Source organism: Ictalurus punctatus, chromosome 3 (genome assembly GCF_001660625.3).
Source record: "Ictalurus punctatus breed USDA103 chromosome 3, Coco_2.0, whole genome shotgun sequence".
Classification (NCBI taxonomy): Eukaryota; Metazoa; Chordata; class Actinopteri; order Siluriformes; family Ictaluridae; genus Ictalurus; species Ictalurus punctatus.
In genome coordinates, this window is record NC_030418.2 from 13,153,978 (window position 1) to 13,178,536 (window position 24,559).

The 24,559-nt window shown below is 40.5% G+C and overlaps 1 protein-coding gene across 4 annotated transcripts in view; it reads left to right on the forward strand.

Annotated features, from left to right (window-relative positions):
- The window catches only part of srbd1 (S1 RNA binding domain 1), a 147,679-nt gene that overhangs the window by 54,110 nt on the left and 69,010 nt on the right, over window positions 1-24,559 (forward strand). For 3 of the 4 annotated variants that reach the window (XM_017464862.3, XM_017464863.3, XM_047154300.2), the window contains 3 exons: window positions 4,202-4,336; window positions 15,700-15,884; window positions 17,184-17,714. In XM_017464862.3, coding sequence (XP_017320351.1) covers window positions 4,202-4,336; window positions 15,700-15,884; window positions 17,184-17,476 — 613 coding nt within the window. In that variant the 3' untranslated portion in view covers window positions 17,477-17,714. Of the gene's footprint in view, window positions 1-4,201; window positions 4,337-15,699; window positions 15,885-17,183; window positions 17,715-24,559 lie in introns of those variants that run through there. The other variant, XR_008396273.1, reaches the window with a different exon arrangement.

The window sequence follows — 24,559 nt, forward strand, 5'->3', positions numbered from 1 at the left end:
TTGCTATTATTTTAACTCAATTAACAGTGACCATGAGCAGAGAGCTTACATTTAACTGTTTATGACAGACCTGATTAAAGTTTAAACAAAAAAAGATTGGTATCTGGATCGGTTTCGGTCGTAAAAATCCTGCTCAGTGCATCACTAATGAACACCATTAAACTAAAGCGCTTTGCATATCGTGGGTAAATGAACTCACCCAATCACATCCTTGTCACCATCCGTGGGTTGAGCCAGAAGCAGATGCAGATAAAGACATTTATTTAAGGAAACGTACTAAGAAACAAATACACTATGACAACCTTGAAACACACTGTGGCAAGAAACAAACATCAAGACATGAACAACGGGAGTCTAAGACAACGAAAGACAGTGAATCAGTGCAGACAATGGCTATATATACACGAGTGCTCATTAACCAAAACGTGAATCAGGTGCAGGTGGTCATGTGACATGTAGTGCAGTGCAGTGGCTGATGGGAAGTGGAGTCCAGAGCTTCCTGATACGTGACAATCCTATATGAGATTATTCAGAAATATACATAATATACACAGAGCGGTTCGAGAACTGGCTCCAGCCCAGAACCATGACACTGGAAAATGTCTAATAGTGTAGCTTTAAATATATTTAAGAGGAGCAGACTTCAAACACTTAACATTGAGGATTATTGTATTTGTTTACAATGAGGAACAGGTTAACGGTTGTTTTTTTGCATACAGTCTGTAAAATTAACTGAAAATATTAAATTTTGTTTATCAATTAATGTGTCATGGCACACACTATGTTCCTAAATTCTGTCATAATTGACAAGTTTTCTCATGCCTACTTCTGTATTATATTGTGGCACATCAATGTGCCTAAAAAAAAAAAACCCTAAACTTCAACCATGCTCTAAAAATTTTTGACTGTCCTCCTAAATTTTTGTAATTAGGAGCTCCTAAAAGAAATTGTTACTGTAGAGCCCTGCACATCTTGATTTTAGCACACATACAGTATCTCACAAAAGTGAGTACACCCCCCACATTTTTGTAAATATTTGATATATCTTTTAATGTTACAACACTGAAGAAATGACGCTTTGTTACAATGTAAAGTAGTGAGTGTACAGCTTGTGTAACAGTGTAAATTTGCTGTCCCCTCAAAATAACTCAACACACAGTCATTAATGTCTAAACCGCTGGCAACAAAAGTTAGTACACCCCTAATGAAAATGTCCAAATTGGGCCCAATTAGCCATTTTCCCTCCCCGGTGTCATGTGACTTGTTAGTGTTACAAGGTCTCAGGTGTGAATGGGGAGCAGGTGTGTTAAATTTGGTGTCATCGCTCTCGCATTCCCTCATACTGGTCACTGGAAGTTCAACATGGCACCTCATGGCAAAGAACTCTCTGAGGATCTGAAAAAAAGAATTGTTGCTCTACATAAAGATGGCCTAGGCTATAAGAAGATTGCCAAGACCCTGACACTGAGCTGCCACACGGTGGCCAAGACGATACAGCAGTTTAACAGGACAGGTTCCACTCAGAACAGGCCTCGCCATGGTCGACCAAAGAAGTTGAGTGCATGTGCTCAGCGTCATATCCAGAGGTTGTCTTTGGGAAATAGATGTATGAGTGCTGCCAGCATTGCTGCAGAGGTTGAAGGGGTGGGGGTCAGCCTGTAAGTGCTCAGACCATACACCGCACAATGCATCAAATTGGTCTGCATGACTGTCATCCCAGAAGGAAGCCTCTTCTAAAGATGATGCACAAGAAAGCCCGCAAACAGTTTGCTGAAGACAAGCAGACTAAGGACATGGATTACTGGAACCATGTCCTGTGGTCTGATGAGACTAAGATAAACTTTTTTGGTTCAGATGGTGTCAAGCGTGTGTGGAGGCAACCAGGTGAGGAGTACAAAGACAAGTGTGTCTTGCCTACAGTCGAGCATGGTGGTGGGAGTGTCATGGTCTGGGGCTGCATGAGTGCTGCCGGCACTGGGGAGCTACAGTTCATTGAGGGAACCATGAATGCCAACATGTACTGTGGCATACTGAAGCAGAGCATGATCCCCTCCCTTCGGAGACTGGGACACAGGGCAATATTCCAGCATGATAACGACCACTGCCTTGCTAAAAAAGCTGAGGGTGAAGGTGATGGACTGGCCAAGCATGTCTGCAGACCTAAATCCTATTGAGCATCTGTGGAGCATCCTCAAACGGAATGTGGAGGAGCACAAGGGCTCTAACATCCACCAGCTCCTTGATGTCGTCATGGAGGACTCCAGTGGCAACCTGTGAAGCTCTGGTGAGCTCCATGCCCAAGAGGGTTAAGGCACTGCTGGAAAATAATGGTGGCCACACAAAATATTGACACTTTGGGCCCAATTTGGACATTTTCACTTAGGGGTGTACTCACTTGCCAGAGGTTTAAACATTATTGGCTATGTGTTGAGTTATTTTGAGGGGACAGCAAAGCTGTACGCTCACTACTTTAAATTGTAGCAAATTGTCATTTCTTAAGTATTGTCATATGAAAAGATGTAATCAAATATTTACAAAAATGTGAGGGGTGTACTCATTTTTGTGAGATACTGTACATATTCAGTGCTGTAATAACGTATTTGATTTCTTCTGTTTAATGTGTACATCTCATAATAAATAGATTTAGATCTTCAAACGAAATACAACATAAAACAAACACAGCCTGCATAAACACACAATACAGTTTTTATTGACTTAATTTTTTTTTATTGAAGCAAAAAAGGTTATCCAACCCCTGTCACCCATGTGAAAATTTCCCCCTTAAACTTAAAATCTTTAGCAGCAATAACTGCTACCAAAAGCTTCCGATAACTGGAGATCAGTCTTTCACTTGCTTCTAGGACAAGGATTTACTCCTATGCTTCTGGGAAAGTTCACTACTGTGCCGAATTTTATCCATTTGGAGAAAATGGCTCTCACTGTGGTTCTTTGGAGTCCCAGAGCCTTTGAAATAGCTTTGTAACCCTTCCCAGACTGATGTATTACAATCACCTTTTTCCTCATCATTTCTGAAATTTCTTTCAACTTTGACAGTGTGTTACTGGGTAAGACCTTTTAACCAACTTCATGCTGATGTAAAAGTTATATTTAAGTGTTGATTTGATTGAACAGGGGTTGCATAATCAGACCTGGTTGAATCCCATTATGAGTGCAGTTACATAGATTTGGGGAATCAGTAACTATGGGGCGGAATACATTTTCACACAGGCCCAGTTGGTATTGGATAACTTTTTTTGCTTCAATAAATAACATTTTCATTTAAAAACTGTATTTTGTGTCTACTCATGTTGCCTTTTATATGTTTTATATTAGATTCATTTTTAATTCCTGAAACAATTTAGCATGAGATGCACAAAAACAGAAGAAATCAGACACATTCTTTTTTCTGCATAATATAGCATTGTATAATGATGCTGTTATAAATTAGAAGGTGAAATTCCAAAAATATTGCTGTGTAGCAGTGGTAGGGTTGCAGTAGTTAGGGTTGGCTTACTTTAGGGTTACTTTATAAAAAATAGTATACAGCAGTATTGTCTTGAGATTAGTTAATATACTGACACAGTATATGGTTAAATCTATAACATTGACCAAACTGGCTGTTTTGAGAATGTAGTCATCAATGTTAGTTATCATTATTGTTAGCCGGCTAGCTTGTTGCTAAGCTACTCGCTATTGTCCGTTGTCGCTGTACTGCATGTTCAGTCCAAAATATTGCATAAATATTTGACGTTCACTGTAGTGGAACAGAACCAATAGAACCAATCACCCAGGCTTGTAACTGTAAAACTGCAGTTAAACAAGCTATTCATGAGCTTTACCTGCTCTGACAGGGCAAACAACAGACACTCTTTTGTGGAGGCATCCATGTTTTACAGTATTTGTTGTTTGTTTGTTTGTTTGTTTGTTTTCAAATATCTGGATGTGAGAAATGACATTATTACAATTTGCACATTACCACCTACAAGGTGCCATGAATGCAGCATAAGTCTTAGACCTTTTATAAGGGTGTAATTATTTCCTTGTAAATGAATGATTTAATCAACAATCAAATCAGCGTCTCTTTCTAAATGATGAGTGAACATTTTGTGAGTTAATATTAAGATCTTGTGCAGAAAACTGTTTTTATAGCCCTGTTGCAAATTCCCCACTAGTAATCTGTGTTCTGTTCTCCCTCATATAGCTTTGGCTCAGGTGAAAACTCAAGCTCTACAACTGCCGAGAAGTCAACAGCTAAGAAGAGCAAAGGGATCTGCAACAAACCTAATCCTCTGGACCAAACGTGCATCCATCCTGAGTCATACAGCCTTGCCATGAGGTGAGAGCCCAACTCCAGTTGAGAATCTGACATACTGGTATGCTTGCACTGACACTCCTCTCGGTAAGAATGCACTGATAGCTTGGACCATGTGTGTGTGTTAGAGAGTCTGTCTGCATAAATGGAGTAGTAGCATCTGGGCCAGTGTTTTTCTCACACTTGTGTGTGTTGTGTGTGTGAGGGCTGTTAGTGCTATTGCTACTCATATGAAAAGCATGTGCTGCTGGCTCTGTGGTTGTGAATGGGAGTTGTGCCTGCAGCTGTGCTAGTCCAGTCTGTTTAGACTACTCCAGTTTGACACTCATGATGGCTGATGCCAGGAGACATGCCAGCGCAGAAGCTCCTGTAGGCGGATGTATGACAGCTGCAAGTCAAAATGAATGTTCCTGTGTGAGGGGATATATGTCTAATTTGGCATTCTGAGTCGTAGTTAGTGTAATAGTTTGATCCCACATGCAGTGTAGGAGATTTCTTCCTTAGCTTACTATTTTACTAACGTGTGTGTGGACATCATAGGTGAGCACAATTTGGAAGCAGCATACTGGTAGCAAATATTCATGTCATCAGATAAATTTGACTACAAAAATTTCACATTTACGCTATTTTGATTAATCCATAAACTGACCAAAGAGCCATTTTTTTAGGCTTAGACTGCCATGTCTGAAAATCAGTATAGTTTCTGTGCTTGTCCACCAGGGCCTGGCCAAATCTGTCATCAGAGGCATCTGTGGGGGTTAGAGGTCTAATAAAGCCACTTAGGGGCATGGAGAGGGGGAATAATCACCCTGTCATATCCTCCTGCCTCACTCTCCTTCTGTTTGTTTTCCTTTCTCTCCGTTCGGCTTCATTTCCTACTAAACCAGGCAGAAAAGCCTCCCTAGCTGACTGCTGTATTATTGACAGACTCTATCGTTACCAAATGCTGTGCTAATGGATGTTCTTCTAGACTCCAGTTGTCACTGTGAGCCTAGGCCTATTTTTCTTGGAAAAACAGGGTTTGATTAAACATGGCCACCAGCAGTGCTGAGTTAGTAATGTACTCCCCAGCTAATGTAGCAGACCTAAAGCGGAGTTTTCAGGGAGTATGGCAGGAATTTGCATTATTGTTAATAAAGTGTGCCGAATGGTCTCCGTCTGAGCTGGAATGAAATAACTAATGATGCAAGCAGGTCATCTGAGCAATGGCTTTATAATGACAATGACAAGCTTGACGTATTCCCAACAATCTATAGCCCATTACTGCATTGGACTCATCAGTCTTTTCTTCTATTCTGCACTCTTTTTCATGCCTCTGTTTTTAGATATAAATCAGCCCTGGGAATGTTTGGCGGATGTGACATCATGCAAGATTAGTGAGGACGAACAAAAAAGGTTTGAAGTCAGACACGTGCACTGTGCCTGGGCAGGCACTGTGCGCCCACTCTCTTCTCACTCTGGGAGTGACTGTTGCATGATGGCCACTCTGAATAGCATGGGCCAGCAAGCAGTAATGGTGGATCGTGTTGCTCTAATGTGATGAACCTGATACTCTTACCCCTACCACTGGGAACCACCCCCACATCACGTGCACACACAAACTGACCCTTGATGGATTTCCAAAGGAAAAAACTAGACACGTGTGCCAAAGATGATTACACACCTATCGAAATATCCCCCTGAGAGATGTAGCCAACATGAAAGTGCAAAGCAGCATATAAGTTGGTGTTTAGTATATGAGCTGACTTTGCTTCAGCATCTTTTGGGCATAGTAAATGTTTTGGCAGACTAGCCTAGCCAATAATACTCAAACTGGAACAGAATTAGTAGTCTTGGTTGTGAGATAATGAAAGATAAATTATATGGGGGAAAAAATATTTTTGTTCCAAAAAACAAGGGTTATACAGTTGTCCAAAAAACAACTGTATAAATACCGAGTGTGTAAATTGGCATTGAACATGTTGCTCACAGCTGTGAGTGCTTACAGCTTGGCTGTCTAAAGTGCCTATGAAATGACTCAAGCTATGATTTGATTCTGCTTGTTGATGTATTTCCTTTTGAAACAGGAAGTGAGGGAGTGGGGGCATGTAGCGCTCTCTCTCTCTCTCTCTCTCTCTCTCTATCTCTCGCTCTCTGTCTGTCTGGCTGGCTGTCCGTATTTCTCTCTCTAAATTATCAGCATGCTAACTGTGTATCTCAGTGAATTAGACCATGATTTACATTTGAGCTGAGATCGAGAGATTTCGAAGGGGGAATGAGCCTTGACCCACACACAAATAAACTCCACCTATTTTTTGGCACTCAAGGGATGATTTGGATAGAGAATAATGTGCAGGAAGTTGCACAACCAAAACTACAACGACCCATGTTTGATGCTAATTAGCAGCTACTGTAGAGCGATACCTGCCGTTTTCATGGATATGCGTTCCAAAAAGCATTTGATGGGACACGAATTAGATGATGGCATCATCAAAATGTTTTGCTGTTTTCCCCAGAAATGTTAAACACTCAAATTTAAATAAGAATATCTACAAAACACATTTGTCACTTTTTAAAATCTATGCCATCTTATTTCTGTCTACAACACCAGGAGATTTGTACAAAAACCACAATTTTTGATTTCATAGGCACTTTAAAGTTGTTGTTTTTTTAGCCCTAATCTATACAGTTCTTACAGAATGTGTGCTGTCGAGTATTTGCCTACAGAACACCATCTTAGAAGAGTAAATGGGAGCGAATGCAAACTTCCGATGTCTTAGTCTGGAGAGCCTCGCTTTCAAGGCCCACCGCATGGCCTGTGTATTTGGAGCAGAGCTGCTTTTCATTAGGCCCATGGCGAAGCAGCATCGTGCTCCGCTCGCTCCTCTAAACACAAACACACCAGGGGAAACCCGAGCCTGTGGCCTGATGGGACGCCACCTCCCACACCCGCAAAACGTCTCTTCATAAATCAGCCAGAGTGCAGCACTGCAGCTCTCCTCTCTGCCAGCACGGCTGGGCTCCTGCGGCCCCCTGAGCTCTGGGGAGACGGCTACAGAGACACAGCGGCTCTGATGAACAACACAGGGGTGGGGTGACTGTGTTGGGGAGGATGTTTGTAGCTGAAAGCGGGCATGCGGTTGATTTACAGAGATGGTAAATGGAGCCCAGGAGTATAACATGATCTCTAACTCTCTGCTGATCCTCTTGGGCCAGATTTGATCTTACTATCAACTCTCAACTGAGTTTGGTTGAAAGAGCCTGTTCTGATCTGAGTTCAGTGGCAGATCCAGCTGCAGATATACTGTATGCAACACCTCCCATGTGACCCAGTGCAGTGATACTGAAGTACAGACATAACCACATAGAGGCTGCTTAAGCTGGGAGACACATTGGAATTCGTCAACTTTGTGTGCATGTGGGTGTTTCTGTATTCCCAGCACTTCATAACTCAGAGCCAAACTCACATGGAAAGGCATGGGTTATTTTTTTGTTTTACTAAACCCAGGGCAACTTCTGAACTGTTAATGATTGCATAGTAAGGATTCTCATAAGAATTTATTATATATTATATTATATATAATATAATATTATAATTATTCATTATATATTTGTTTTATATATAATCTCAAGGGGTTGAACAAAAATGTCATATGACACATTTAGGAATTGCAACCATTTTTATACACAGTTCCCTTATTTCAAAGGCTGAAATGTAATTGGGGCAAATTAACATAATCATAAATTAAATGTTCTTTTTTAATATTTTGTCGAGAATCCTTTGCAGGCACTGACTGCTTGAAGTCTGGAACCCATGGACATCACCAAACACTGGGTTTCATCCTTTGTGATGCTTTTTTTTGTTTGCGGGTCTTTCTACCTTTAGTTTTGTCTTCAGCAAGTGAAATGCATGCTCGATCAGGTTGAGATCAGTTGAGTGACTTGATCACTGCAGAATATTCCACTTGTTTGCTTTAAAAAAAACTCCTTTTGCAGTATGTTTTGGGTCATTAACCATCTGTAAAGTGAAGCGCCGTCCAATTAATTTGGCTGAATTTCACTGAATTTGGCTGAATCTGAGCAGACAGTATATTCCTATACACTATCTTCTGTCACATCATCAATAAAAACTAGTGGCCCAGTGCCATTGGAAGCCATGCATGCCCATACCATCACACTTCCTACACTGTTTTACAGATGATGTGGTATGCTTCAGATCATGATCCATTCCAAGCCTTCTCCATACTTTTTTCTTCCCATCATTCTGGTACAGGTTGATCTTAGTTTCATCTGTCCAAAAAATATGCTTTTCCAGAACTGAGCTGGCTTTTTTTTTGTTGTTTTTTTTAGATTTTTTTTTTTTGGCAAAGTCTAATCTGGCTTTTCTACTCTTGAGACTTATGAATGGTTTGCACCTTGTGGTGAACCCTCTGTATTTGCTCTCGTGAAGTCTTCTGTTTATGGTAGACTTGGATAATTATATGCCTGCCTCCTGGAGAGTGTTCTTTACTTGGCTGGATGTTGTGAAGGGTTTTTTCTTTACCATGTAAAAGATCCTATGATCATCCACCACTGTTGTCTTCAGGCCTTTTTGTGTTGCAGAGCTCACCAGTGTGTTCTTCTTTTCTTTTTTTTTCTCAGAATGTACCAAACTATTGTACCAACCTAATGTTCCTGTGATCTCGCTGATGGATTTTTAATATTTTTTTTGCAAACTAAGGATGGCCTGTTTCTCTTGCATTGAGAGCTTCTTTGACCGCATGCTTTGGGTTCAGAGCAACAGCTTCCAAATGAGAAAGCCACAGCTGGAATCAACTCAATATCTTTTACCTGCTTAATTGATGAAGAAATAACAAAGGAATAGTCCACACCTGTCCATGAAACAGCTTTTGAGTCGAATGGCCAAGTAATTTTGGTCCCTTGAAAAAGAGGGAGCTACAAATTAAAGAGCTGTAATTCCTAAACCTTTCCTCCAATGTGGATGTGAATACATTTAAATTAAAAATGAGAGTCTGCACTTTAAGCCCATATTCATTATTTAACTAACTTTAATATGTTTTGGTAAACAGGCAAAATAACAAAACTTGTGTCAGTGTCCAAATATATATGGACCTATATGTATATATACATATTAGTTCAGTTCTCTCTGGTACCACTATTATCACCTTTGGCTAAATATGCAGTTGTGACCTGCACAAATCAGGTTATATAAAGTAAATACTGATGAAGAACCCCAAAATGTCCTGTTTCCCTGGAAACATTGTGTACTCTTAAGCTATATATATACGGGGGCGGCTGTGGCTCAGGGTAGAGCGGGTCGTCCACTAATCGTAGAGTTGGTGGTTCAATTCCTGGCCCGCATGACTCCACATGCCGAAGTGTCCTTGGGCAAGACACTGAACCCCAAGTTGCTCCCGATGGCAACTTAGCGCCTTGCATGGCAGCTCTGCTACCATTGGTGTGTGTGTGTGTATGAATGGGTGAATGAGACACGGTGTAAAGCTCTTTGGATAAAAGCACTATAGCATTTATATAACTATAACACGTGCTCAGCATTATATCCAGAGGTTGTCTTTGGGAAATAGATGTATGAGTGCTGCCAGCATTGCTGCAGAGGTTGAAGGGGTGGGGGGTCAGCCTGTCAGTGCTCAGACCATACGCTGCACACTGCATCAAATTGGTCTGCATGGCTGTCGTCCCAGAAGGAAGCCTCTTCTAAAGATGATGCACAAGAAAGCCCACAAACAGTTTGCTGAAGACAAGCAGACTAAGGACATGGATTACTGGAACCATGTCCTGTGGTCTGATGAGAACAAGATAAACTTATTTGGTTCAGATGGTGTCAAGCCTGTTTGGTGGCAGGTGAGGAGTACAAAGGCAAGTGTGTCTTGCCTACAGTCAAGCATGGTGGTGGGAGTGTCATGGTCTGGGGCTGCATGAGTGCTGCTGGCACTGGGGAGCTACAGTTCATTGAGGGAACCATGAATACCAACATGTACTGTGACATACTGAAGCAGAGCATGATCAGTATGCAGTATTCCAGCATGATGATGACCCCAAACACACCTCCAAGACAACCACTGCCTTGCTAAAGAAGCTGAGGGTGAAGCTGATGGAATGGCCAAGCATGTCTCCAGACCTAAACCCTATTGAGCATCTGTGGGGCATCCTCAAACGGATGGTGGAGAAGCAAAGGGTCTCTAACATCCACCAGCTCCGTGATGTCGTCATGGAGTGGAAGAGGACTCCAGTGGCAACCTGTAAAGCTCTGGTGAACTCCATGCCCAAGAGGGTTAAGGCAGTTCTGGAAAATAATGGTGGCCACACAAAATATTGACACTTTGGGCCCAATTTGGACATTTTCACTTAGGGGTGTACTCATTTTTGTTGACAGCGGTTTAGACATTAATGGCTGTGTGTTGAGTTATTTTGAGGGGACAGCAAATTTACACTGTTACACAAGCTGTACACTCACTACTTTACATTGTAGCAAAGTGTCATTTCTTCAGTGTTGTCACATGAAAAGTTATAATCGAATATTTACAAAAATGTGAGGGGTGTACTCACTTTTGTGAGATACTGTATATGTATGTGTGTGTGTGTGTGTGTGTGTGTGTGTGTGTGTGTGTGTGTGTGTGTGTGTGTGTGTTATAAACACAATTTTTATTCAGTATTTACAAAAATAAATAAAATGGCATTCTTAGTACTAACTCAGAATGAAGATGCTCATTGTTACAGATGATATACATGATATCTCTGAAATGTGTACCATGACTTGTATCATCAAACACCAACCATTAAACCTAAGCCTAACCACCTTCTACTGTTAGGCATAATTGATTAATTCTTACACACACACAATCCTTGATTGGCTCTCCTGAAAACATGTGGCTGCCAGTGAATGTGGTGGTGTTGGATGTAACTGAAAACCGTGTGTACAAACTGGGTTGCAGCCGTGTGACTATACTAGGGATCCAATTTTCACTGACTCCTTCGTGACTCCTTAGAGGATTGCAGTGACCTTTCTGGATTACCTTCAAATAGTTCCTGTAAATTTTTTATGCTGGAAAAAACATTGCCAGGTCTTTTTATGATCTTGAACTGTCTAGATTCATTGAGCCTGTTACCATTGTAGTCTCCTGTTCTTGGCTGATAGGATTGGATCCTGATGTGGACTTCTGCTGTTGTAGCCCATTTGCATGGATGCTCGATGTGGTGTGCATTCTGAGATGCACACTACAGTTGTAAAGAATGCTAATTACCATAGCCTTCCTGCCAGCTCAAACCAGTCTGGCGATTTTCTTCTGACCTCTCTTTAACAAGGCATTTTCACTCAAAGAACTCTTTCTTTGTTTTGTTTTGTTTAGTTTTTTGTGCTATTCCATATATGGACTTGTGCGTGAAAATCCCAGGAGATCAACAGTTTCTGAAATACCAGCCTGTCTTGCACCAACAACCATGTCAGGGGCAAAGTCACTAAGATCACATTTTTCCAAATATCACTGTATGACATGAATATTAACTGAAGCGCTTGACCTGTAGCTATATTTGTGCATACCACTTCTTCCTGTTGGTTGGATAATTGCCTGAATGTACAGGTGTTCTTAATAAAGTGGCTAATGAGTGTCACATTATATATAATAATGTAAAATCTGCCCTGTGAGTGTGTGGAGTTTGTGTGTTCTCCCCATGCTTTGGGGGTTTCCTCCCCCAGTCCAAAGTCATGCATTGTAGGTTGATTGGCATTTCCAAGTTTTCTGTTGTGTGTGTATGTGATTGTGCCTTGAGATGGGTTGGCACCCCATCCAGGGTGTCCCCTTCCTTGTACCCAAAGTCCCCTGGGATAGGCTCCAGGCTCCCTGCAACCCTGTGTAGGATAAGCGGTACAGAAAATGAATGGATATATAATTCTTTTTTTTTTTTTTTTTTGTCTTTTATTCTGTATACATATGTAATTACAAATAAATTGGGACACTGTAGTTTTGCTTTAATGCTTTTTTTTTTTTTTTTTTTTTAAATGTCCTTTCCTTGGGTAGTGCTTCATTTTATATATATATATATATATGTATATATATATATATATATATATATATATATATATATATATATATATGTATATATATATATATATATATATATATATATATATATATATATATATATATATATATATATATATATATATATATATATGTATATATATATATATATATATATATGTATATATATATATATATGTGTACACAATGTTGGAGACCTTTTATAGATTGATCTCGAACAGTCCTCTATGCTGTATAGACAGGACCATTATATTCTTAGGTTTATACATGTAAGTTGATCACTTCATTTCAGACCACAGGGCTTTTTAGTAGCGTTAAAATCTGGAGACTGAGATGCCCATTGCATATTGATTTTGCAATATTGCTTTACCACACCATTTGTGTTTATTTAGATTTATGTTTGCTAAAAGCTCTACTATAACCTCCTGGCAGAGGCAGCCGTTTAGGGTATAAAAGATCATGATGCCATCAAACTTCACAAGAGCCCCAAGGCTACTAGCTACAAAAAAGCCTTTCATATTTTTTGTCAAATATGTTTGATTTTTGTCTCATCTGCCCGAAACACCATTCCGTCTACAGTTCCAATGACACTTTTATACAAGATTTTTGTGCAACTTTTGTTTATTATGGCATTGATTGTGTTTAATGTATTGTGTGATTGTCCTTAAGTAGCATATGTTTTTTTCTGTATCGCCCTGCTTAGGTTTTATGACGATTGCAGTCGTTTCAGTGTCATTCATCTACTAGTGTATGTCCTCACAAAGAACTAAAAACTATGTGTTGGGAGAAGTATTCTGTTTGAATTCCGTTACAGCACATATGTGAGTTACATAAATGTGTCTCTGTGTGCTACAGGAAGTAGGTGGAGTCTGGGTCCACCTGCCCTGTCACTCATGCTGATGACAGCTGCGGTGGCTAGCTGGCGTCAGGCTGCCACGGCGACCGCTATCCATCAGCAGTCTGGCTCAACTGTGTGTCCCACAATCCAGCATTCCACAGCCATCCATTTTTATTTTAGAATTTATCAAACATAATACAAGGTCTTACTCAGTTGCACAGCACTGTGAAAAAGTATTTGCCCCATCCTGATTTCTTCTGTTTTTTCTGTACATCTCATACTAAATCGTTTTAAATCTTCAAATAAAATACAGCATAAAACAAAGAGTAAACTCACAATACAATATTTATTTATTTATTTATTTATTTTATTGAAGGAAAAAGTTATCCAACACCTATCACCCTTGTGAAAAACTAATGGCCCCCTTAAACGTAGACTCTGGTTGTGACACCTTTATCAGCAGTAACTGTAACCAAACACTAACTGGTGTTCAGTCTTTCACAGTGCTGTGGTGGAATTTTGGCCCCTTCCACTTTGCAGAACTGCTTTAGGTCAGCCACATTGGAGGGTTTTTGAGCATGAACTGCCCATTTAAGATCCTGCCACAGCATCTCCATTGGGTTCAAGTCAGGATTTTGACTAGGCCACTCCAAAACTTTAATCTTTAATTTGGCTCATTTTGAGCCATTCAGAGGTGGACTTGCTCCTATGCTGTGAATAATTATCTTGCTGTATAATCCAGTTGCTCTTGAGTTTCAAATTACGGACAAATTAAGGAAGACCAGACATTCTCCGGTAGGATTTTCTGGTAAAGAGCGGAATTCATGTTTCCCTCAGTTATTGCCAGTTGCCCAGGCCCTGAAGCAGCAAAGCATCCCCACACCATCACACTTCCACCACCCTGCTTGACCGTAGGTATGATGCTCTTTTAAGCCAGATGTAATGGGACTCCTGTCTTCCAAACAGTTCCACTTCAGACTCATCAGTCCACAGAACATTGTCCCAAAAGGTTTGAGGATCATCAAGGTGTGTTTTGGCAAAATTCAGATGAGCCTTAATAATCTTCTAGGTTAGCAGTGGTTTTCACCTCACCACTCTTCCATGGATGCCATTTTTACCCAGTGTCTTTTTGATAGTGGAGTTTTTCCATTTGGAGATAAATGCTCTCACTGTGGTTCTTTAGAGTCCCAGAGTCTTTGAAACAGCTTTGTAACCCTTCCCAGACTGATGTATTTCAGTCACCTTCTTCCTCATCATTTCTGGAATTACTTTCAACTTTGGCACAGTGTGTTACCGGGTAAGACCTCTTAACTAACTTCATGCTGTTGAAAAGTTCTATTTAAGTGTTGATTTGAATGAACAGGGTTTGCAGTAATCAGGCCTGGTTGCATCTAGTCCAGCTGAACCCCATTATGAATGCAGTTTTATAGATTTGGGTAATCGGTAACTATGAGGGCAAATATATTTTCACACAAGCCCAGTTGATATTGGATAAATTTTTTGCTCCAATAAATAACATTATCATTTAAAAAATTTATTTTGTTTACACTCAGCTTGCCTTTGTTTTATCTTAGATTTAGTTTTAATTCCTGAAGCAATTTAGTATGAGATTTACACAAACAGAAGAAATCAGGCAAATACTTTTTCACAGCACTGTACAATCAGTTATTTTATTCAGCTCTGTAAAATCAACTGTCAGTTATGTAAAACAGAAACTAGTATGGTGGAGTTTTTTTTTTTTTTTTAATCGGTTTTTATTTATTTATTTATTTATTTTTATTCCAATATGTTCTAATATATTTGATACAAAATATCTGTAACTTGATCATAAACTATGTGCTTTAAAAAAAAAAGTGTTGTAAAAGTATGTGGTTCTTTTAACAACTGGGCTCATTCCTGAGAGCTAGCTGCTCCTGTGTTATATAGTATATAGCTGAAGACATTTTGCCGGTTCTCTGTTCCACGTTATGGCTGCTAGTCTCACGTGAGGTAAACCCTTGCGTCTGGATCTGCTCTGTGTTAGGTCGGGCTTTGGTTCAAGGGAGTGCTTCTGTTGTCTCACTGAGGCCCCACCAGTGGCCCTTCTTGATATACTTGCAAATCGACTTGATTTATAGAAGGAGACAGACTGTTCATCTTTGGGACCCTGGAGATCAAGATTTAGAGTATAATTAGTCTCACCTTTACTCCCTTTTCCTCGCCTCCTTTCTTGCACGTCAGATATCTCTTCCCAGGCTGAGTTGGAATATGAGGTTGAAGAGGTAGAGACAACATTTATCCACCATGTCCACTGGCCTCTGGGGAGCTCTATTAAAACGCCATTCATTAAAACAGCATCTCTCTGGACTTTGTGAACTTTACTTACATACATTACATAGTCTTTAATGTTAACGTGGCTCTCTCTTGAAACAGTGCATTTGTAATGAACTTTATCAGTGAACTTCCTCATTTTCTGAACTCCTCATTTTGAAGAATTTTTTTTTTTTTTTTTTTTTGTGATGTTTCTCCAGGTTCTTGTCTCAGATTGGTGGTAGTTTGGATCAACTGGGTAGCACAGAGCTCCAGCAGCAAGTTAAGAGCACAGTTATGAGCAGTAGTCTGGAGTGTTTGGCCCAGACTCTCAACACCTGCCCTGAAACTTTGCAGCTCATTGTGGAAGGCCTCACTCAACCACCTGGCTTTGACATCCGTCAGGGTAAGAAGGATCCAGCATATACCGACCCTGCTTTAGATCATCTCTGTGCACACTCACTGTTCTGTTTTACAGAGGTTTAGTTTTCTTTATTAGTTAATACCTCTGGTTGCTGGCAGTCGCTGAGATAACCAAAATCATACTGGGCATGCTGGGTATTTTGTTGATGTGTTTAATTTGGATTCCATCTTAATTATTATAGTGCTGTAATAATGTGTAATAGTTTACTGAAACATCATTTCGTAACATTGGAAGTTGCACTACTCAGCACATGCTTTGCCTTCACGAAATACACACATGCACAGATGCTCAGACAGACCAAAGGACTCTCCCCACATGACCATATTTCAGACAGATTAAAGAGAGTTCTGTGTCTCTGTCTGTTCCTTTCTCTCCCTCTCTATGATTGTCTACTCCTCTCCCCAGAGTCTCTCTCTCTCTGGTCTGTGCGAGATCTGGGCGGTACTCCAAGCTTTTGAAGTCTTGCCATGTAATTTGGGGGAAGACCCAAGTTATTAAAGCAGTGCTGCCAACAGATATATCATTAATGAGAGAGAAAGAGGGCGGCTTAAAGACAAAAGCAGAGTTATGCTCTTCCAGTGGTGAAACCCCAGCTACTTACTGTGAGAATTAAACCCAGCAAATGCCCATCCTGATTTTAAAACTACCCTCAGTGCTGTGACATTACACTGTTCTCCGGGTATGGTGTAGAAGTGTTCATGTTAATGTCTTTACCGCTAGAGCATAATTAATGTTAATATTAAGTATTTTGATTAGGCTTGGTGCAGGGGAAACTCATTAACCAAGGTGATCAAAGCCGTGTGCAGCATGGTGCCTGGGATACTACCTTTTCTGTCAGGAATTTGCAGGTTCACTTCCACTTCTTCGAGTCCTGATGAGGCTCACTTCATAGCCAGCTGTACAAATAGCTGCCATGTGAACCTTGCGTTTGGTAAGATGTCCCGGATTAGAATAATCAGAGATGAATGTTTTTTGGACTGCAGAGCCTGTGGAGAGGCTGTGTTTATCTAAAAGCACCTCCCAAAGAAAGTTTCCCTAGAAGAGACAAAATTAATTCTGAGACAGGCCTCAGAAGTTTGATGGTATGAGGAGTAGCAGTTTCACTTGCTTTAGGCAGCTCCAGCTAACTCTTAGGTCTTAGATGAGTGTTTTTGCTGTGTCTTAGAAAACATCTTTGAAAATGTAAAATGAATTTGCTTTAACATGTTTAATAACATCTTTACTCTCTTTCTTCTCTCCATCCTTGGTCTTAAATTTTGGTGTCTTCTCCTCTTCTCGCAGACTTTGAGCAAGCAGTGTTTAAGCGAAGTATTGTGTCCATGAATGATCTCCATGAGGGCATGGTTCTAACAGGGCATGTGGAAAACACTGCTTTATTTGGGGCGTTCGTGGACATAGGAGTGGGCCGATCGGGCCTCATCCCAATGCGCTACATCACTCAAGATAAACTGCCTGCTGACAAGAGGCGAAGAAGTCTAGCTATAGGACCAGGAGAGCGAGTTGAAGTTCGGGTTATAAACGTGGATCTTCAGAGGAACCGGATCACCTTGGACCTAATTAGGGTTCTCCGATAGGATGCCCAGATCAAAGTAAACATTTGACATTCTACTTATAATAAGTAATGGCAAAATCTAAAAACTCTTTGTAATTCACATTCACCTATAGGCCTGGTCCTACCCAAGTAATTGCATTGTGCTGCCAAGCTCAAGTTCAAAACTTGTTTAGAAGTTATTTTTGATTTTGTAGTTAACACTAATGAATAATGGTTCAGTTAAATGTCCTTGACAATACATAATTAAAGAGTTATCTGTATTTCTGTGTTCTGTGCTTTTATAATATCATGTAATAAAATATACATAATCTATGTCAAGTTAAATTAAAATAAATTAAGAGCACTTACCAATAGCTGAGTTACCAATGGTAACTGGGGCCCTCCCAATGGTACAGCAGAAAGTGTTCGCCTATCCTTGGGAGATCACAAGTTCAAATCCCGACAATGCCACAACCATCCGTGACTGGGAGCCAAGGGAGCAAAGTTGGCCATCCTCTCTGGGTGTGTGGGATGCCATACTCTCTCACCAGCCAAACTTGGGTATCTGTGAGCACATATTTGTAGAAAGAGGGCAGGTAGTGCTTCCCTCTGAATCTGTTATGCTGCCCTAAGATTCAACATGAGGAGCAGTTCAAAAAGATGCAAAGGAAGCACATGTTAGCTTTCACCCTCTCCGGTTGGTAGCTGTTGTATGATAGGGTAGAGCTGGCTGGCGGGAATTGGCAGGTTACCAGTAGCAAGGGAGGGTTAGGTGAGCGGTAATTTGATGATTGATGATCATTGGGTCTTCATCTGCCAATCCTTTCAAGAACAATCAAACGTGCAAATCCCAAAATAAATCTAACAGAATTTCTGCTGAAATAACCCTGAAGTATTTCCTGAAGACGTTTCCTGATTTTTTCATCGGACTTTGGGTAAAAACTGTCAAATGTTTTGTGAAAAATTGCATTGTAGATGTTTTTTTTTTGTTGTTTTTTTTTTCTTCCAGCAATGCTCAAGATAGTGTTGCTATAACAGTGACTGAGAAATGTTTGATTGACAGTCTGTTAGAAAATGGGAGGAAAAGGGTTGTCCAAGCAGCTTCCAGACTGCAATATGATTTAGGGAGCCATGGGGAAACGTTAAACCCTATTATCCCAAGTTAACGACGTGCTAATCAGCCTCTTCAAAATTATTCCCATATTCCCTCTTCTCTATTATCCAATCTGTTTGTATATATGTGGCTTAAATTAAAATATTGATCAATCAAGAACCCGCAATACCCTGAGCCCCGAGAATTGCAAGTCAGGGTATAAAATTCACAATTTGTTGCTTATTGTTATGGAGATGTTTCATCAGAGCAAGATGCAGTAGCAGGGGTTCGTCCCTCATCTGGAGATTTTTCATTGGTTTTATCCATCACAGTGGTTCTGTTCTCATAAGTGGACTATCATCCTACATGGAGTCTATTAGAAAATGAAGCATATTTGCTCATTTGTTTTGTTTTTCTTAAGGTGTTGTTTTCTGGTTAATGTTCCTTTGTATAGGCCTGTCTATTTTAAGTGCTTTTCTGTCTTTTCGTTACAGTCCTCTTGCGAGCGTGTTCATTTTGGTCACCGTGTGCGCATTGCATTTCTCAATCCTCTCAGCTTATGAGCAGTCAGCACTGGTGGAGCATCCCCATAGTCACCTGTGTCATTACAAACCTTTCAGTCACAGCTTCAATACGTGAGTCAGCTAGTATAAGAGCCAATTAAGTGGCAGCTTCATTGCCGCCACCATCCAGAGAGCCATCAAGTCCATTGGCTGAGCTGATGCTGCTACTCTGCACACTCTGTTAAGAGCAGGTGTGGATGAAGTCGGGCCTTGCTGTGCTGTGTAACCGAAATCCATAGAAAAGGAGAGTGCAAGTCTATCCCAGGGGTACAGCTTGTGGATTTGAGTATGGGTTCAAAGCCACGCATCCACTTGTCCCATTTATGTCCCTGAGAGGCTGATATGTTGCTCAGCTTTGGGAACAGGCATTATTGAGACCTCCTAGAGGACAGATGCGTCAGGATGGAGCAGTGATCTCAGTGGTACAAGATGGATCTCGCTGCACTCCAGCCAGTTCTGTACATGGTATTTCATTATGGCTCTTTCTCCTGCTGATTAATTTGGGTGGTTGAGAAAGCACATGCACTCATCTATGTTGAGTCATTTCCCAATCTTACCCCATTACCTAGTATTTCATTAGCTAGATTAAGAAAAATAAAAGGATGCAGATGTAATTTAAACAGGCACACCAAGTGTGCAAAGGGACTTTGGGGTGATTAAAGTTAGTGTGTGAAATGAAGTGAGGAAGGCAAGAGAGCAGCTCTTCCTTAGTATAAATACACCAGACCTCCCCTGTTCTACATAAACACAATATGCAGTCATTTTTAATCTGCTAGTTTATACAATAGGTATAGTTTGGAATACTGGCTAAGCACCTTCCTCTCAGATTATTATGATGCATAATTTTTAGTAGATGAACAGAACAATTTTAAGTGTGCACATATTCAATTTATATGCAAATGGAAATAAATTTGCAATGGCAAAATATTGGAACCTTGGTTTTATGAGCTGTTGTCAGATTTCCCACAGAGGTGGGTTGGAGCATGTCTGGAAAAACCTGTCAGAGGGGCTCATGTGCTTTCCAAGAAATATACTCATAAACACACAGCATCTACAAGAGCCCAACCTCTATAACAATGACCATGAGCATGCACTATGCTGGAGAGGTAGTAATGACCTCTAATTAGGTCCTCAAGCTGAGTACGCTTAAAGTAAAGTGGATGGACGTTGCTGCTGAATTACTTTGTGTTGCATGTGCTGTGAGGAGTTTATATATGGTGGGTTATTTGGGACTCAGGTAAAGGTAGGAGATGGATAGCAGTCATTTTTAAGGATATTAAGCTTGGCTGTTCTTAGTAAAGAATAAAGGATAACAAAATGAAACAAGCGATGGTAAAGGAGACTACAAAGCAAAATGACAATGGTATTGAATAACACTTCTTGTTTCTTTTAGAGCTGTATGATAATGAATGTGTGTTTTTTAGATTTGTTGTGTCTCTATACTGTCTCATGGTTACATGTAGGATTAATTCGCAGTAGAAAAGTTCATCCACAGTTGATATGAATTAGGAAGTCTTCTAAGTTCAGCAATGGTGAACAAAAAATGTTGCAATGTGTGCATGTTCTACTGCAATGAAGAAATTGGCAGGTTGGCCAAAAAAAATATATATGTCCATCCATTTATTTATTTTCTGTACCACTTATCCTACACAATGTCGCAGGGGAGCTTGGAGCCTATCCATGGTTAGCCAACCCATCACAAGCCACAACTGCATACACATTCACACACTACAGACAATTTGGAAATGCCAATCAGCCTACCAAGCATGTCTTTGGACTGGGGAGGAAACTAGAGTACATATGTTTTTGTAATTTGTATAAGTAAATGAAGGTGTTTTGAGGCTGCAAGAATTTGGAAGAAAAAAAAAAATTAACATATGAGCTTATACTCTATTGTAAACTGACTTATTAAATCTATAGGGAAAATGATCATTTATATATATAATATACTATTTAAAATCTGCTATATTTTCAATTTTGTACTGGCCACTGATATATGAAGAATATTCTATTGATTTTTATCATTGCACTTATGAAACTGTTGTCTTCTCACTCATATAGTTCACTCATCAGCTGCATTCTGAGCCCTCAGGGCAAGCGGGTGGCTGTTTGTATTAGGCTGCACCTTGTCAACAGAGCTTATAAAAGCTGTTGTCCCCAAAATGAGCACGATATCAAAATCTCCACATGAGCATCCGATTAGCAAGCCCCAGGAGCACCCCATCTCTCCCTGGGCTCCCTTCCCCTCCTTCTCCTCACTCGCTCAGAGCTGAAATTCATTAGGCTCCTTCACTGGTGGCCATTAGACTAACTGTGTTAGCGCGGTGGCGTATCCCCCGCAGCCTCTCAGCTCATCTCCAGTAAGTGGATAATGTCTTTAGACTGATTATGAGAAAGAGAGATGCTATTGAGAAGGCGCCCTGCAGCAGTGAACCTTGGACAGACGAAATATTTTCACAGAAGCTCAGGTGTTCCTCTCTTCATAACAAGATGGCAGAGAAAGGAGAACGAATTGCCTTGTTCCATATATGGATATGTGTATTTTTCCTTTTCCTTTTGTCAGATACAAACCATGGAAATTGGAAACATAAAAGTAATACATATCGCGCTCCTTCACTTTCGTCTTTGTTTTTGTATCAACACTTACAAGCATATTAACAAACTGCATTATACAAGTAATTTGCCCTCCTTTCCTTTCCTTGTCCTTACCTCCTTTCTCACACTTCACTTTAATGCTTTGTGAATTCCCCAACTGGATTTTTTTGCGGACTCGGTGGACCTCTTCCTCTTCCAGGGTCACTGGCACAGCCCTTAGTAGCTTGTGATTGACAGATGAAGCTAGGAAGTTGTGTTTTAACTCTCACACCTCATTGGTCCCAGGGTTGAGAAGCCTTTATCAGGCAACCTCTCTGTAGACCTCCTGGCACACACTTAGCTGTTCTCATATGCATATCTCATATCCAAGCCTCTAAGTGAGCACTGCTGCCCCGGTCATAGGAAGGAAGAGGGGATATGCACAGAAGGGGGAAAACCTATGATGCCCAGAGACACATGCTGTGACCTGTTCCAGAGTACGCTGAAATGTTTGCCGTTTCTAATTTTCTTCGTATTCTGCTTAGATTGGGGCCACATGTTAAAGGAACAGTATCTTGGTGCAAATCATATTTATAAAACGTGTTATTGTGACTGTTGTGATCAGCTGCATGGAAAGTGCAGTTTACAGTTGTTTGGGGATTTTTTTTTTTTTTTGGGAATCAGAGGTAATCTTTTTTCTGCTGACATTGCAGGACAGTGTAAAGGTGTAAATGTGATTATGTACTTAAGTGATGTAAGTTTATTTGTGTGTTGTTTTATATTGTAAGAGCATAGTGATTTACACCATGCTTAAAACGTTTGGTTGGCTGCAAATCCTATTAAAGCCAAAATTCCAATATTAAATCCTTAAATGTGCACCCTGTCAGTCTCGGTCCACATGTACAGTGCACACATCTGTTGTGAAACTGGACACATATTGGATTAAAAGTGATCAGCGTACATTCAGCAAGTGATTAACCCATCAACGTGTTAGATTATAACGTTAGACTATTTGACTTTTCTTTGTTTAATGAGTCCCCCCATCCCCCCTCCCCCCCTGCGGCTCTCATGCTTCAGTGTGAAGAGTGTTAGTGGCAGGGGAGGACGGGTCCTGACACGTCTCCGAGCTGCTAAATGCTCACAGCCAGGACGTGCGGCCTGCTGAGTAATTGCTTCTCATTTAAGGGATTCTACTTCTAAACAATGAGAGGTAATAATACCTTATTAATGTCAGGCTGGCTTGTCACAATGTGACAGATTTACTGTTAAAACAATACCACTGGAACTGGAGAGCAGACCTGCATTCAGATGAGATGTCTGCGTGCGGACTGTGTTTCCAACCCTGACGTCACACCGTGCAACCCTGACAGTAGCACGCTTAAATCCCCATGATTACACTGATTTCAATTAAAACCATTTTCTAAGGGGTTTCAACTTCAGTTTGCCCAGCTTGCTTTACAGACTAGAAATGACCATTAACATGTTATTAGACGTTTTAGATTTGGCTGTATTAGAATTTCTTTAATCATATATTAAATTTATTCCACCACTGATGAAATGTTTTGAGAATGTTCTCAAATAAATCTCAAAATCTGTGTGTGTGTGTGTGTGTGTGTGTGTGTGTGTGTGTGTGTGTGTGTGTGTGTGTGTGTTGGGGGGGAAAAAAAGGAAGGAAGAAGGTACTCTATTTAACTGGAGTGCTGCTTGGCCCCTACACCTTTTAAGACAGCTAATGATGATCTATTTCTCCCTGACGGCTCACAGTCTGGGAGCAGGAGGAGCACTGTCTGTCATCAAGTGCTAACAATCACTAATTAGCAATGATGTCTATTAACACTGCCAACAGTGCAAGTGTTCTTGCAGCTGCCATTCAGCACAAGGGCTGGCCATGGACTGGTTAGCTGGAGGCAGACTTATCTGAACACATTTCATAATTGCATGAAAAATTCTGCTTCAAACTGGTAAAAAACTGGTAAATATAAAAGCAAATTCAGCCTGCAGTATGGAATTTAGTTCAACACTATCATTTCAACATTTTTATCGAATGTTGCTTAGTGGAATATTCGTGTCACTGATGGCAACTGTAGAAATTGAACTTGACAAGGCTTTTGATTCACTTTTAGCATGGAACCCTCTACTATGCCAGAGTCCTGGAGGGGTCCACTCCCTGGCCCAGCACTGACTGCAGCTGTGGCACCTCCACCTGAGCTTTAGCATTCATGAAGCCTGTGCTCCTTTGGACATCGCAGGAGAGACTAGTACTTTCCAGGCCAGAGAGCCGTCAGCACAGCTCAGGGTGAGCCAGAGCTTTACACCAAGCGATTATTGCAGATCCATACTCAGGCCAAGCACAACACTGTAATGTATCATAACTTAAAGGCATGACAAGTTCAAAAGCTGCAAAGCACCGAGTTGGCTCATGGGAGCTTTTCCACCGAGAGGAACAGCCTATTTTCAGACACCTCCACTGTTGGTGTAGTAATATTGAGTGTGACAAGGAACCCTAAAGCACCATTAAGGTCTGCTGAGATTAGCATGCTGGTTCTTTAAACAATGAAGGGAAGGAGATACCAGTGACTGTAAAGCTGTTCCACAAAAAAATTTGAAACTTGCTCCAGAGTAGCACATTACAGTTATAGTTAAGTATTTCTGCCCTTGAGCGTTTAAATAATATAATACGACAGATTTAGATATTGTTGTAACATGAAGTAATATGTACCTGTCAGCTTGATTTGTCATCTAGTGCTAGATAAGTCTGTCTGTATTATAATAATAATAATAATAATAATAATAATAATAATAATAAATGAACAATAACAAGGTAAATTTATCGCTGAGTCTGTCGGTTTTACTGTTGTCTTCTGGTTCAGTCTGAATCCATCATAATTTGATTTGC